General features: G+C 47.8%; 1 protein-coding gene across 1 annotated transcript; it reads left to right on the forward strand.

Annotated features, from left to right (window-relative positions):
* Positions 1-2,804: 2,804 nt before the first annotated feature.
* On the forward strand, positions 2,805-11,953 carry CUNH11orf53 (chromosome unknown C11orf53 homolog). The gene is made up of 5 exons (XM_009287968.1): positions 2,805-2,814; positions 5,422-5,531; positions 9,793-9,835; positions 10,594-10,892; positions 11,555-11,953. The coding sequence occupies exons 1-5, from the start codon at positions 2,805-2,807 to the stop codon at positions 11,951-11,953; spliced, it is 861 nt and encodes a 286-aa protein (XP_009286243.1).
* The last annotated feature ends 878 nt before the right edge of the window (positions 11,954-12,831 follow it).

Below are 12,831 nucleotides of genomic sequence, written 5' to 3' on the forward strand. Positions count from 1 at the left end.
AGCAGCCGCGCCCCCCGGGCCGCCGACCAATCCCCGCGCAGGAGCCGGCTGCGCGCGTGCAGCGGCCGAGCGGGCCCGCCGGGAAGCGGCGCCGGCTCACAAAGGTTCCCAGGCCGTTTGGGGCTGACCCGCGAGCGAAATCCTTTCAGACACCCGCGGGACTAACGCGCGTTTGGGTTTGGGAAACCCGCATCCCGGGAGCCGGGACCACTTTTGTCACTACAAGATTTGGCACGGGGCCTGGCTTTGCAGCAGTGGGGCGCGAAGACCAGCGCAGGCTTTGCTACTGCCACAGACGTTAATTCCTGATGCCCCCAGAATTGTTCCTCGCGTAAACGCAAGAGTCCTCGCAGCGCGAAGACTGCAGTCAAAATCCACACCACTGGGCATCCCGGCCAAGTGCCGAATACAAAACCCGTCAGTACTGCAGTTCCCGCTGTAAGATAATGCAACACATTCTCTTTACTCAGTAACGAGCAGACAGATTGAAATGACAGTTTGAATTAAACAAATATACATTGACTACTACATCTGCCACGCCAGGCTTTTGTAACACAAAATGGAGGCACAACTCACAGAAAGTTTGCTTTGGCACAGGTAAATGCCATGTTAAACCCAAATGGGATTGTATAAAGCGTGCCACAAAGCGTGCCTTGCCAATCCACAATTGCTTCTGTAACTCCTGTCGTACACACCGGCTCTCCCCTCTAACGTGAATGGAAAGTACACACCTAAAGTCACCAAATTATATAGAACATCTGGGTCTGATGCTTTTTCAAATGAAAATGTAAGAGATGGATCTCATCTAAAAGAAGGCTGGCTGAGTTTTTATTTTCCCTCTGTTTAATTGTTTTCTGCAGGATCCATTGTTTTCAATGTAATTATTTTGTAATCAGTACAGAAAACACCTGGACTGGCTAGACAGTGCAAAGCTATTAGCTTGAATGGGCCTGGGATTTAACTTGTATGTCCTAACCAAGTATATAAACATCCGGCACGGGAGACAAAACTATCTGGGAAGCCTGCCAGGAGGCAGGTGGCAAACTGAGCCTATTGCTGACAAAGACAGCCCTCTTCTGTTGCAACTTTACATCTGCCCATGCACCCGCCTGGTGCTTCCTGCCCATTATATTACCTGTCAGCCAAATCCGAGACACCTGTGGGTACCAGGAGGGGATGGCCAGGCCAAAATAAGACTTGTCTTATATAAGAGGGCGTATATACGTGGTAAAAGACTCTGTATACAGGAGCTCAAGTCTTTCATGAGCTTGATTGTGTGATGTCCTCTTGGTCCTGAGCTCCGTGCCTGAGCATGCAGAATACCAGAGTCGTTCTGCAAGTTAAGAACATTGGGAATTATTCAGGATGTTATTTCAGCTCTGCCTTCCCCAGTTGCCTCGATGGCCTGAGCAGATGCAGCCTTTGCCAGCTGCTGCTCTTTGTATTATATTTTTCTTCTGAAGGAAAAGAATAATTACACTTAAAAACCCAATAGCCTTCCCCAGGAAGGCAGTTCACATGACAGGCCAAATTCATCTCTGGACCAATGCTAAGGAAAGCGCATGGAATTACAAAGAGGGACGGATCTTACCTAATAGACCCGCAAGCTGGCAGCAGACTCCACAAGAGGAGAAATATTTGATTATGAGGAACGTATTGGCGCCAGTCTTGTCCTGCTCATGTAAGATGAGCACAGCAATACTGCGCACCAGCCCACTGTGCTTGTACACAAAATGCTCCAGAGATCATCTGCCTCACCACAGCCTGTCCTCACTGTGTTGATAGGTTGTGCCAGCCATGTTGCAAGGAAAATGGCTCTCTTGCAGCAAATGAGGATATGTTTCAGAACTAGAATACAAGCTACAGTGCTTAAAGAAGAGTTTAAAGGCTTAATTCTGCTTCTTGGTTCAGATACTGCAGAAACAGACTTGCTACCGTTTGGAGGCTGGGAACGGAGGAATGGCTATAGCAGGCCTGGCCAAAGGTCCCTTTAATCTGGGTCCAGCAGCAGTGTAAGAACAGGTCCTTTCTTGGCTGCTGTTTCCCCTCCTGGCACCTCACTGGAGCCTAACTTTAGACCCCTTGCTTGATAACGAAGAGCCAAACCCTGGCCTCCCCCCAAGGAGCACGTGGGTTTGCTAAAGGATGTTCCTGCCGGTCCCACGAGCATGCTGTCCCTGGCTGAGTGTTACCCTTCTCCCCACAGGCACTAGTGGATGCCATGCAAAGCCTCCTGGGTTCATAGGGTCCAAAGATCCAGTTTTATTGTGTAACGCACAAGCTAGCCTGTGGGGTCCCAGAGAGACAGTACTACTCCCCAAGTAAGGCCTGCTGTGTGCATCTTCAACAGCACACGGGTATCTCACACTTACACACGAGAAGATGCTCTTGTCCCAAGCCTTGTTTCTCCAGCCAGATTCCTCACCTGTAAGGAGATGGCTCATCACTGCAAGACTTACCAGCCTTTCACTTTAATCCAAGATTTTTCTGTTGGTAAACCTCAGGTCAGTTCTCATCCATGAAATGTCAGCTCAGACAGGAAAAAAGCTCTTCGGGAATGATCCACACTGACCATGCAAATTGGAGTGAAACACACATTGAGATTTGCATTTAAGCAAATCCCAAACAAGGTATCATGGAGACATCACTAAATTGTAGAAAACATATTTCCGTCAGACTCAGCTGGAACTTTACCAGTGGAGTACGAGCACTGACTTCACTCTGCTCTGGGAAGCTCACGACAGACGGCCCTTCTCCAAAGGCCTGCAGAATCTGAGAGCTGGGACTTGTCAGCAGTGCCGACAATGGAAACAGGTGAGTTTCAGCACCTTGACTTTTCACAAGCGTAAAGATGCATCTTCAAGGAAATATCAGGGAAAGAACACACCGTGCCATCCTCGGGCTCATATAAAAAAAACAAAAAGAAGAATTGTCTAAAAATCAACATGTGGCATCTTTAATGTCCCAAGAATTTAATAGTATCTATTAGCATACTCCGCCTTTTCTAGACTGAATTTATATTCCTTCACAATGCAATATTTTTCCAAAATGCAGTTAGATCAAAGTGATGTGAATTATGATTCAATTTACTTGAAAACTATATAAACTCAGGCCTAAACTAGCATTCCCTTCCCTGATGCTGCCAGTAGCAGAGTTATCTGGAGTTTTAATAGCTCAGCATTGGATCCTGCTGAATAACTTACTGAAAGCAACAAGTTTAGTTATGTGAGTTGGACTGCTAAGTAACTTCAATAGCACAGTACCCACGTGTAAAAGTAAGGAGGTGCGGAAGTGTTTTTCTAATGTCTTTAGACCATAGTAAAGATGTTAGGAAAACAGGACTGCAGAAGTGCAGAGCATCAGACACTTGCTAGAAATGGTCATAGAGAAGCAAGGTCAGTTAATACAAAGAGGTTGTAGGATTTGGCAATATCAGACTGCAGAATAAAAGAATAAAAGCTGCTCACAGCTTTTCCAGTGATGCTATTTTAGAAATATCCCCATTCTGAAAATTAAATATAAGACTCTATCCTTGGCTTCAGTCCTCCTCCAGAAGTTCTGTGCTGAATCAAGGCCTGAATCTTCAACTGGATGCAGCTAGCAAAGGCTGCGTGAGTTATCGCAGGTATCAAACCATGATGGAGCTCAATGAACTGTGCTATACAGTTCAGACTTTCCCATCAAATTGCAATGCTGTTATCTCTAAAGGAACTCTCATGCAAAGATGCAAAATTTCCAATGCAGAAAGTATAGCTGTTTCTGCCAGTTATACCTGCTCTGCCACAGCTTTTGAGCTCCAGCTACATGTGCACACTGGGTACCTGTGCTTCCAACTGCTCACAGTAAAAACAGCCCTGAAAAGGGACTACAGGAGGGAGATTTCTTCCTTGGGCCATGGAAAAGAGCCAGCCTCAGCACACAGATTCCTCTCGGCTGCAAGAGTTGATACCCATTTCTGGCTGTGTCCTGGCTTGTCCACGAATACTCGCTGGTCGGTATGCAGACTCAGTGTTCACCTCTATTTTGACCATTTTGATCATACGCTTTTTGGGGCACTGTCTCTTGCAATGTATTTGCCTTGTGCCCAGTCTTGGCTGAAGTCTCTCTGGTTAGTACTCAAACACCAAAATCAAGCTGCAGTTGCCCAAAACTGCAATTGCTATGGCCTAACGGAAAACATTTGGGGTAACCCCAAGCCAGCACTGAGATTTGTGTTGTTTAAACCCTCTACTCTTCCCTGTGTATGTGCACCTGGGGACACAGTGCCACATGAATGAAAGTGATAAATGGAGCCAATGAGGCTTTTCACATCCTGAAAAGCAGAAGGGCAAAATGATAAATCACAATTTTAGAGATCAAACACATCCGCTGTGGAATGCCTGTTTGTGTTCCCTTGGGAGAACACGGCTGCATGTTTTCCAAGGGATTAGATTCAAAGTTAAGTTCTTCTCTGGAAGACTTCAATAAAAGTCCATATGGACACTCCTCCCGGGCTCCACAGGTGTGAGCTCTCTGTTCAGGCACAGCCTACTAGCCAGGATAAAGAGCTGTCCCTGGTATTGTACCTCATATCTTTCTGCCCTCGCTTGTGCCAAACACCTGTACACAAGGCAGATCTTGCAAAGCTTTATCCAGGCAGAGGAAGAGGACAGATGCCTCGCACCAAAAGTCACACAGACCCTATGGACAGGTTGTGCTCTATTCCAGGCAGGTCAAGAAAACGGAGCCAGGCCTGCCATCAGCCTCTTGGGTGACATGGCCGAGACACTGTACTCCTCTTTGTGTCTTCCTTGATAGCCTTGATAAAACAGAGTCCCCAGGTACTTGTCTGTATTTGCTGTGGATACAAAGAAACTGAGCAGCTGGCTCCTTTTCCTTTCCCGAGATCTGGACTGTGACTCACATCACCGTTCAGAGGAGCCACTCCAACTGTCTGGGGTATTTCCACCTTCGCTGCAAAGAGATCAAAGCTTGCAGAGCGATGTGCTGAAAGCCAGCAACTCTAGAAGGGCAAGGAGGAGCTAAACCACAGCATTTCTGCTGAAAGCAATAGGAGCTGTACAGTTAAATCAAATTTTGCTGACCCAAAGGGGAAATGCAGGATCCCCCAGAGCTCTCTTTCGAAAAACAAAAGCCAAAAACCATCAGCTAGCCATATCTGGCGCAGAGGGAGCTGCACAGAAACCACATGGCACCCAATGCTGAAATACAGGGTAGGGCACCTCAGTCTTTGTTCTCTGCAAATGAGCAGCTTTCGCTGTTGGGCTCCTAAGGGATGATTTTGTATTAATAATAGCAGTCTTATATGCCTCCTTCCTAACTTGGTGTACAGAGGCGATGAATTTGCTTCTTCCGTAACAACCTCTTCCAGCTGCTCTATGCTTTCACTGAACTCCTCTAACGCTCATTTCATTCCCTCAGTCCCTACAGATTTTGGCAAACGGGTGTACCAAGGAGTGCGAGTGAAACACACAGTCAAAGATCTTCTTGCTGAAAAACGATCCAGGCAGAGCAGTGGCTCCTGCTTCAGTGTAAGTCACTTCCCCCCAGCCCCGCCTTTTTTTTTTTTTTTTTTTTTTTTTTTTTTTTTTTTTTTTAAAACAAAACCAGAAAAGTCATGTCATATAATCCTCTGGTTTAAAGAGCACTTATGTTGAGTTCAGGGCACTGCTAATATTGACAGGGAATAGCAAAAACATTTGCAACACTAGTGTTTGCCCCAAAAGATCACAGAGGGCTCCTCGATTTTTTATATCAGTGAACCTTTGAGGGATTAAAGTCTTTTTTTTTTTTAAGCAAATCAGTAATGCTAAATTTCTCATTCCTTTCACATCCTGCATATGACACCTTTCCAAGTCAACTTCCTTTTTCACTAGCTACACTTGAACAACTCAGTGCCACAAAAATAGATGTTCTTCCCTGAACGTTGTGCTCCTTCCAGCTCCTCTCTGGCATACTAGAGTGCCAGGGGAGATGCAGTGATGTTACGGTCTGGAAAGAGGCCAAGCATCAGTTTGTAAGAGAGGATTTCTTTTTAAAGTGGTTCTATGGCAACAGGAAATCTAAGTCAAATTATAGTACTCTACATTGTTTTGTCTTGATTGCTAGCCAGAAAAGCAACGCTGTCCCCAGAAGGGGACGCAATATTGCAGGTGCCAGCCTGTGGCATCCAGTGGCACAGTAAGCCATTCCCTGTGTGCTCTCAAGACTCACCTTTACCAAGCAGCAGCACTTCACTTCCAGGCTGATTGGGAGCAATGGGGCCACTGACAGATGAGGAGATGCAGTCAAGCTGCTGAAACTGTGTCCTGGAAGGAAAGGGTGGGCAGAGACCTGAATTACTGGCAGCAGAAGACACATATTAGGAGTTTGGATGCTCTTTTCCTCCCAAGCCATTTGCCTCAGGCTTTTTGCCTTTAGCAAAACAAAGAGACCTCAGAGGGACTTGCAAGTATTTTTCTCACTGTTACTTTCATGCATGTTAACTCTCTGTAACAAAACAGGCAGAAAAACAGCATGGGCATTACCAAACAAAGCAAGATCTAGCCATAGATCTCTTCAGAGCTTTCAGCTAATGCAGAAAGGCAGAAGACCCCGTGAGCCATGGACAGTCACTGGGAAACACGTGGTCCCACCAGGCAGGCATTTGGGAAGACTGCTTTGGGGAGCAGCAGGAAGCAACTACTGTGTTCGCACTCACTGAGAAAACAGATCCTTTTTCATGACTATCATGCTTTACCTGCTCCCTTTCTGGAGGCGGCAGCTTCAACGGCTACAATCAAAAGCCCTAGGAACTGTAAAACACTTGCTGCTTGCTTTATTGCCCTTTGCTTTGTATTACAAAGCTTAGCAGTTGTGTGTCTATCTAATGCAAAATCAGCCCTGTTGCTAATTCCCTATGAGAGACGAAAAATTATTGTGCAGGGCAAACATCCGTATTTGCTCGAACGTATCATGAAAAGAACAGCTGTAAGTGCAGCTCTGTATATCGGACATAATATAATCCAGAATCAAAGCAAACGGCAGATAACTGAACACCCCTTTGTATATTTATGATGCAGTGTAATTTAGCTGCATCTTTTGTTTGAACATGATCTTTGCTCCAAAATCAGTAAGCCTTTGTTGTGCAAGAGGAGGTCTATGGAGGAGATCTGTGTCGCTACAGAAAGGTCATAGCTCATCAAGGTGAGCTGCTGGGCTGTTTACCGAGGCAGCAGAACAGCAACAATTTCGTGACAGCCAGGCCCTGCACACATTAAATGATAGGAAACCAGGGTGTACCGTGATGAAAACCACACAATTTGGGCTTCTGAGTCCCCACCAACTGCAGGGCAGAAGGGTTTGGTCCTGGGCTTTAGGGAGGGTCTGACATTTTTTCCTTTGGCTCATCCACTGCATAGGCATGAACCAGCAGTTACCCCCTGCATGATGAAAGGATTACCCGCTTTTCTCAGGTGGGGAAACTGGTCGGTACACAGATGAAGCACTATGCCCAGCAGCACTCAAGGACAGAGCATTCAGCAGACTTGCTGTCAGCAAACCAGTGAGGTGCTCTGCCCAGACTAAGCTTTGCTTTTATTATTAATTTTTATTGATTCAGCTGCTGTGCTACAGATTGGGCCCAGAGAGGAGATACACTGAAGTCAAAGTATGGTCAAAGGGCACCATAGGTCCCCATTGCAGGACCAGGTCATTATTTTGACCTGGATCCTTACATTTACTCCCCCAAAGCAGCCTTGTAGCTGAACAACGCTCCTGGGTTACCAAGGCAGCGAAGCAACACAGCGCTCTGGAGTACCCCGAGCCAGTACCTCTGCCCGGTCATGTGCGAGGCAAGCCAAGACCAAGCTTATCAACAGCTGAATATGCTGCAGGCTCAAGTGATGCTAAACAGATACACTGATGTGTTGCAGAAGATCCAGCTACCCCGGTCCCACAGCACTGAAAGGAAGTAATGCAGGGAGGAAATGAACTAATGGGCTTAAATTAAGCCAAGCAATTCTGTCACCTGATAAGGAGCCAGGAGGCAAATGAAATGCAGGTCTCTGCAAGTATGCATGTGCCTGCTATGATGAAGGCCAAAGATGGGCTGCTGCAGAGGCTCTTACAATTGAATTAAGGCAGGTAAAGCCCTTGCAGCTAACTTTAGCTCTGTGGCTATCCATCATAGGTGCATGTGAGAGGACCTGCTGCCGGTGACGCGCAGTCAGATACTTCCAGTGGCTGTTGAACAGGCAGAATCAAAGATGAACTGAGATGCACTGGTAATTTGAAGTGCTCCATACTAGAGGCTGGCAGCTGTGCCCAGGGACCTTCCTGTCCTTCCAACAAAGCATCCCAGCTCTCATCACTGCAGCCCTTTGACCTGTAGGCAGCATCTGTGCTACCTGCACCTCCTAACTCAACTTTTTCCTCAAACACAGTATTAGGGGTGCCAGATGACAATACTAGACTACTTCCCGGTGGGGTGTTAAGACTGGGGTCTAAACACTAGTGCAGAGGCCTGCACCATTACTTTCAAAGAGATTCCTCCTCAGTGAATGCAGACACAAGCTGGCTGCAGGATACGATGGCCATGGGTAGGCAGAGGAGGTGGTGGTGAAAAACCCTGAAGCAGGAGAAGGTATTACTAAAGTGACATGAATGCTGAGAGGGGTGTCTGCTGAGACCAGATTTGCATGTGGAGGCTTTAGCTTTGCAGGGCAGTGTACATTACCAGCTATGAATCCTCACTGAGGTCTGCGGCCAAAAATGGCCCAGCTGGAGACAGGTGCAAGCCCTGGCCCTGACCCCGCAATGTGAACGCTCTCATCTGCCTGCAAGCCAAAGGGCTCCTTCCTATCACTCCTGCAGCCCATGTGACTTGTGTGGGCTCAGAGCTCATTTTCATGACGGAGCAGGGAGCAGCTGCAAACCTCCCTCAGCAGTAAAAGGAAGTCCTAGCACTGGCAAATTTAATTCAAATCTAAACCTCTAAATTTGGTTGCTTGCTATGGCAGGAGCCTCCTGTTTGCACTATGCAAACTGGAAATAGCATGCCACCATCACTGGCCAGAGCGACAGCACAGCTGAGGTAAATGCACTGGGGCATTTACCCAATTACAGTGGGCACTGTATTTCTGCTCGATGGGTTTGGAGGTCTGGAGACACAACTCAGTGAAACTCCATGCACGAGCTCTGCTCCATAGGAGCTTTGTAAGGAATTAGCCACTGTGAGCACCGGGTCACTCAGGGCTAATTCTCTCTTATCTAGGGACCAAGAGGAGATTATTATCAGTATTGCTGTAGCACCCAAATAAGAGCTAGAGACAACTGCCTTCTATGCACAGCCTGCTTGTTCTGCTAGGAGGGGCCAGCTAAAGTGGCTCTGTGGCAGGTAGATGCAGCACAGGAGAGCTGGGCTAGAACATCAGCAGTGTAGAATCTGCTTGTTTTGACCAATCGAGAACTTGGATACCAGCTCATTGAGACCTGTTTTGTGCCAACACCAAAATGACGGCTCAGCATTATGCCTGCATTAAGGGACCCTGCGGTATATGAGAAACAAGCCAGTTATCTTGATATTTCTACTGTTACCAGCTCTACACAAGACCTTCAAAATCTCTTCTTAGCCTACATCTGCTAATACCTCAGAGGCCCCAGGCTTGAAATCTTGTCGTTAAGCTCTTCATACTCATAGCACCACGGCTCAAATAGTGCATCTGAATTATGCCAACACCTTTCCAAACTACATGCTTAGCGAGCTGCCTTACTTTGAAAAGATGTTTTTTAACATGTCTTTATCTTTTGCAGGACAGCACCAGCACACTGCAGTCACCATTTGTCCAAATGCCAGGTGAGGTTTTCCTCCACCAATAAACACCTTCAACACAGGTATTGCGTTGAACCGCTCCTGTCTCTTCTCCTCCAAAGAACATGAAGTGAGCAAAGGAGCACTGGAGCAGGACCACCCCTCAGAGAGAGCCCAGGAGAAAAGTAGTTGAAAGAGTCAAAACAGGAACAGCAATAATAAAAGAAAGGCTCTTGTAGTCTTGTATGAAATTCCCAAAGAGGGGAAAGGGAGGTAATTAAAGCAGTTCCCACCTCTTTTGATAGAGGTGCCACACAGAACCCCTTCTTTTCCCTCTGTGTCTTCCAGTTTTCCCTGGAGCTGAAGAAAGAAAGTATGAAACCAGAAGCTGACCTGTTTTGTCCCTGGAGCTCTTGGGCAGGGAAAAGGGAGTGAGGCTGGAACAGAGGCAGGTGGTTTTGCAGCTGTAACTCCATCCTCCTCCCCAGGAGCTGTAGCAGAGCAAGGAATAAGCAAACGCTGGCAAAGCTAACCTCTATCCCCCTGGCCTCATACTTGAAGCTTCCCAAAACACATTTGATTTGCTGCAGATGGAGGTCATCAGCTGGATCAGGGCAGTCTGAGGTGCTAAAAGCACTTGGGCTGACACACCTGCTGCAAGACAGGATTGACTCCTGCCCTGGGTGATGCTAGAAAGAAAAGGGCTCTACTTTGCACCTGCAAAGGTGTCCATAGCTCTGTGGCTTCCCAGGTGCTGCTGTTACGGTTTCCCTTTAGCCAACCCTTTTTTCTGACCACCACAGGCTCACCTACCACGGCCGGTTACTACGGCATCAGGAGATCCTTCACAACTGAGTTGGACTTCCACAACACAAAGCAGGTTGCCAGTGACATCTACTCATCCCCTCTAGGCTCCAAGCCCTTCTCCTGCGATTCCTCTGCCACTCAGGGCTACCCGGCACTTCTGGACCCATATCTCACCGACCAATATGGGGATTACCGTGCTACTCCCCTCACAGCGGGTACCAGCTCCTTCTTCAGCCCTTCTTCTGTGCCCCCTCTCCTGCCATCCTTCCCTACTGACACAGCGCACTTCCTACTAGTGAGTGAATCTACGGTTCTCAGTCACCCAATGAAAGATTACCCAATTTAAAGCTGGGGTTAAGTCAGGGAGACTTGTGCGGGAAGGATGTGGCTGTTACAGGAGGCAGCCACAGCAGAGCATGCAGCAGATGGGGCAGGGCTGAGGGGGAACTGTTTTTCTCTTTGTTCCTGTCCTCCATCTAATTGTCCCCTCTTCCTGTTGGAGACCAGCTCCTAAATTAACAACCTTCCCTGCTCCCCAAAACAACTACTCCCTTAAGCTCCTTAAGTTTCTAGAAACATCCTTTGTCAGCTCCAGGCAGTTGCTTATCCCTATCCCTGCCGCTTCCTGAGAGCCAGCTCCATTCACACCCAGAGCAGTGTGAATGAGCCAGCTCCATTCACACACAGGCAGAGCTCCTGGGCCCTGCAGGGTCAGGGCTGGTCAGTCCCACTGGGAGCCTATTCCAGGCCTTGCCCACTGTTGACAGCATGGATGCTTCCTTTCAACGGTTTTAACACCAAATACTGCTCCAGAGTGACAGAAACCATTGTGAGTGCTCCCAGCTAGGCTCTTGGGATAGCTTGGCTTGGTGAAGCCAAGCTAGATATGCCATTGCCTCCAGGACAAACTTTTATTCTTAAGGGTCTTTCTTGCCTTCTCTCCCCGCTTCCATGCAGAGAGAGCCCTGGGAGCAGACCTCACCCGACAGTCTCAACCAGTCGGACGGTGCATGCTCAGACCCTCTGCAAGCACTGCCTGCCAGTGCCAGCTGCCTCACCTCACACGAGTCCGGAGGTGTTTCCCCACACCGAAGCTCAGGTTGGACCCCAGCCATCCCCGGAGCCCAGCCCTACCCTCTGCATCCTCTTGAAGATGTCCACTACTCCCCCAGCTATGCTGCCACCTCACCCTACTCTTTCTCACCATTCATGACTGTGGCAAATGAGCTTACCTCCAGGATGAGCCACCTCTTGCCAGAGCAGTCCTCGGAGATGCCGCCCCTTCACAATAACTCTGCCTGGACAAAAGAGGATGGAAGTCCCATCTGGGGGACTTATGAAGGCCGGAGAACTTAGTGATGAGAGATAAGACCTGGAGGGAAAGAAAAATGGACCATTATTGAAGCAAACTAATTACTTGTATGCTTTTTCCTAAAGCTGGTCCTTCAAACAGAGGATGCTAACAACATGCAATGCTTTATGCTCTGTTTAGAAATACAATCACTTGGATATACCACATTTAGCTTATAGTGGTGCCTTCTAGCGCCTTATGAAAGTCATTGCTCACAGTCCCGCTATGCTACAAGTAAAATACACAGCCCGAAAAATATCTGCACTCTATGGGCCTTTCCTACAAAGAAGGATCTCAGGTACTTCTTTTCAGATGCTGAGAAAACAGGTTGCTCTGAACCTTAAACTACATCTACAGAGCAACGTTATCAGAAGTGATTTGGGAAGGCTGGGGAGCAAGGCAGGGGAAGCCCTCCTTAATAGCACAGAGTCTGTGTAATAGTATCTGGTTAGATGCCTAGCGGCATAAATGTATGTCCCTAATGCTAGCATGCTGTGAAGATGGCATTGTCTTGGGCAACAGTTATGGTCAGACTAACAAAGGCATGGCACATTTGAGCCTACAGCACAGAAGGCTACTGTATTGGGTTTGCATGGCAAGGTTTTGGGGGGGGGGGCGGCTACAGGGATGGCTTCTGTGAGAAGCTGCTAGAAGCTTCCTCTATGTCCGATAGAGCCAATGCGAGCCAGCTCCAAGATGGACCCGCCTCCGGCCAAGGCTGAGCCCATCAGTGACGGTGGTAGCGCCTCTGGGATAACATATTTAAGAAGGAAAAAAAAACCCCAAAAACCCTGCACAATTGCAGCCGGAGAGAGGAGTGAGAATATGTGAGAGAAACAACCCTGCAGACACCAAGGTCAGAGAAGAAGGAGGGGGAGGAGGT

Source organism: Aptenodytes forsteri, unplaced genomic scaffold (assembly GCF_000699145.1).
Source record: "Aptenodytes forsteri isolate BGI_AS27 unplaced genomic scaffold, ASM69914v1 Scaffold841, whole genome shotgun sequence".
Taxonomy (NCBI): domain Eukaryota; kingdom Metazoa; phylum Chordata; class Aves; order Sphenisciformes; family Spheniscidae; genus Aptenodytes; species Aptenodytes forsteri.

Excerpts from the sequence above, each read along its gene's own strand:
- CUNH11orf53 (XM_009287968.1), top strand. Across the intron at positions 9,836-10,593 it reads ACCATTTGTCCAAATGCCAG|GCTCACCTACCACGGCCGGT; the intron begins GTGAGGTTTTCC and ends TGACCACCACAG. Across the intron at positions 10,893-11,554 it reads ACACAGCGCACTTCCTACTA|AGAGAGCCCTGGGAGCAGAC; the intron begins GTGAGTGAATCT and ends GCTTCCATGCAG.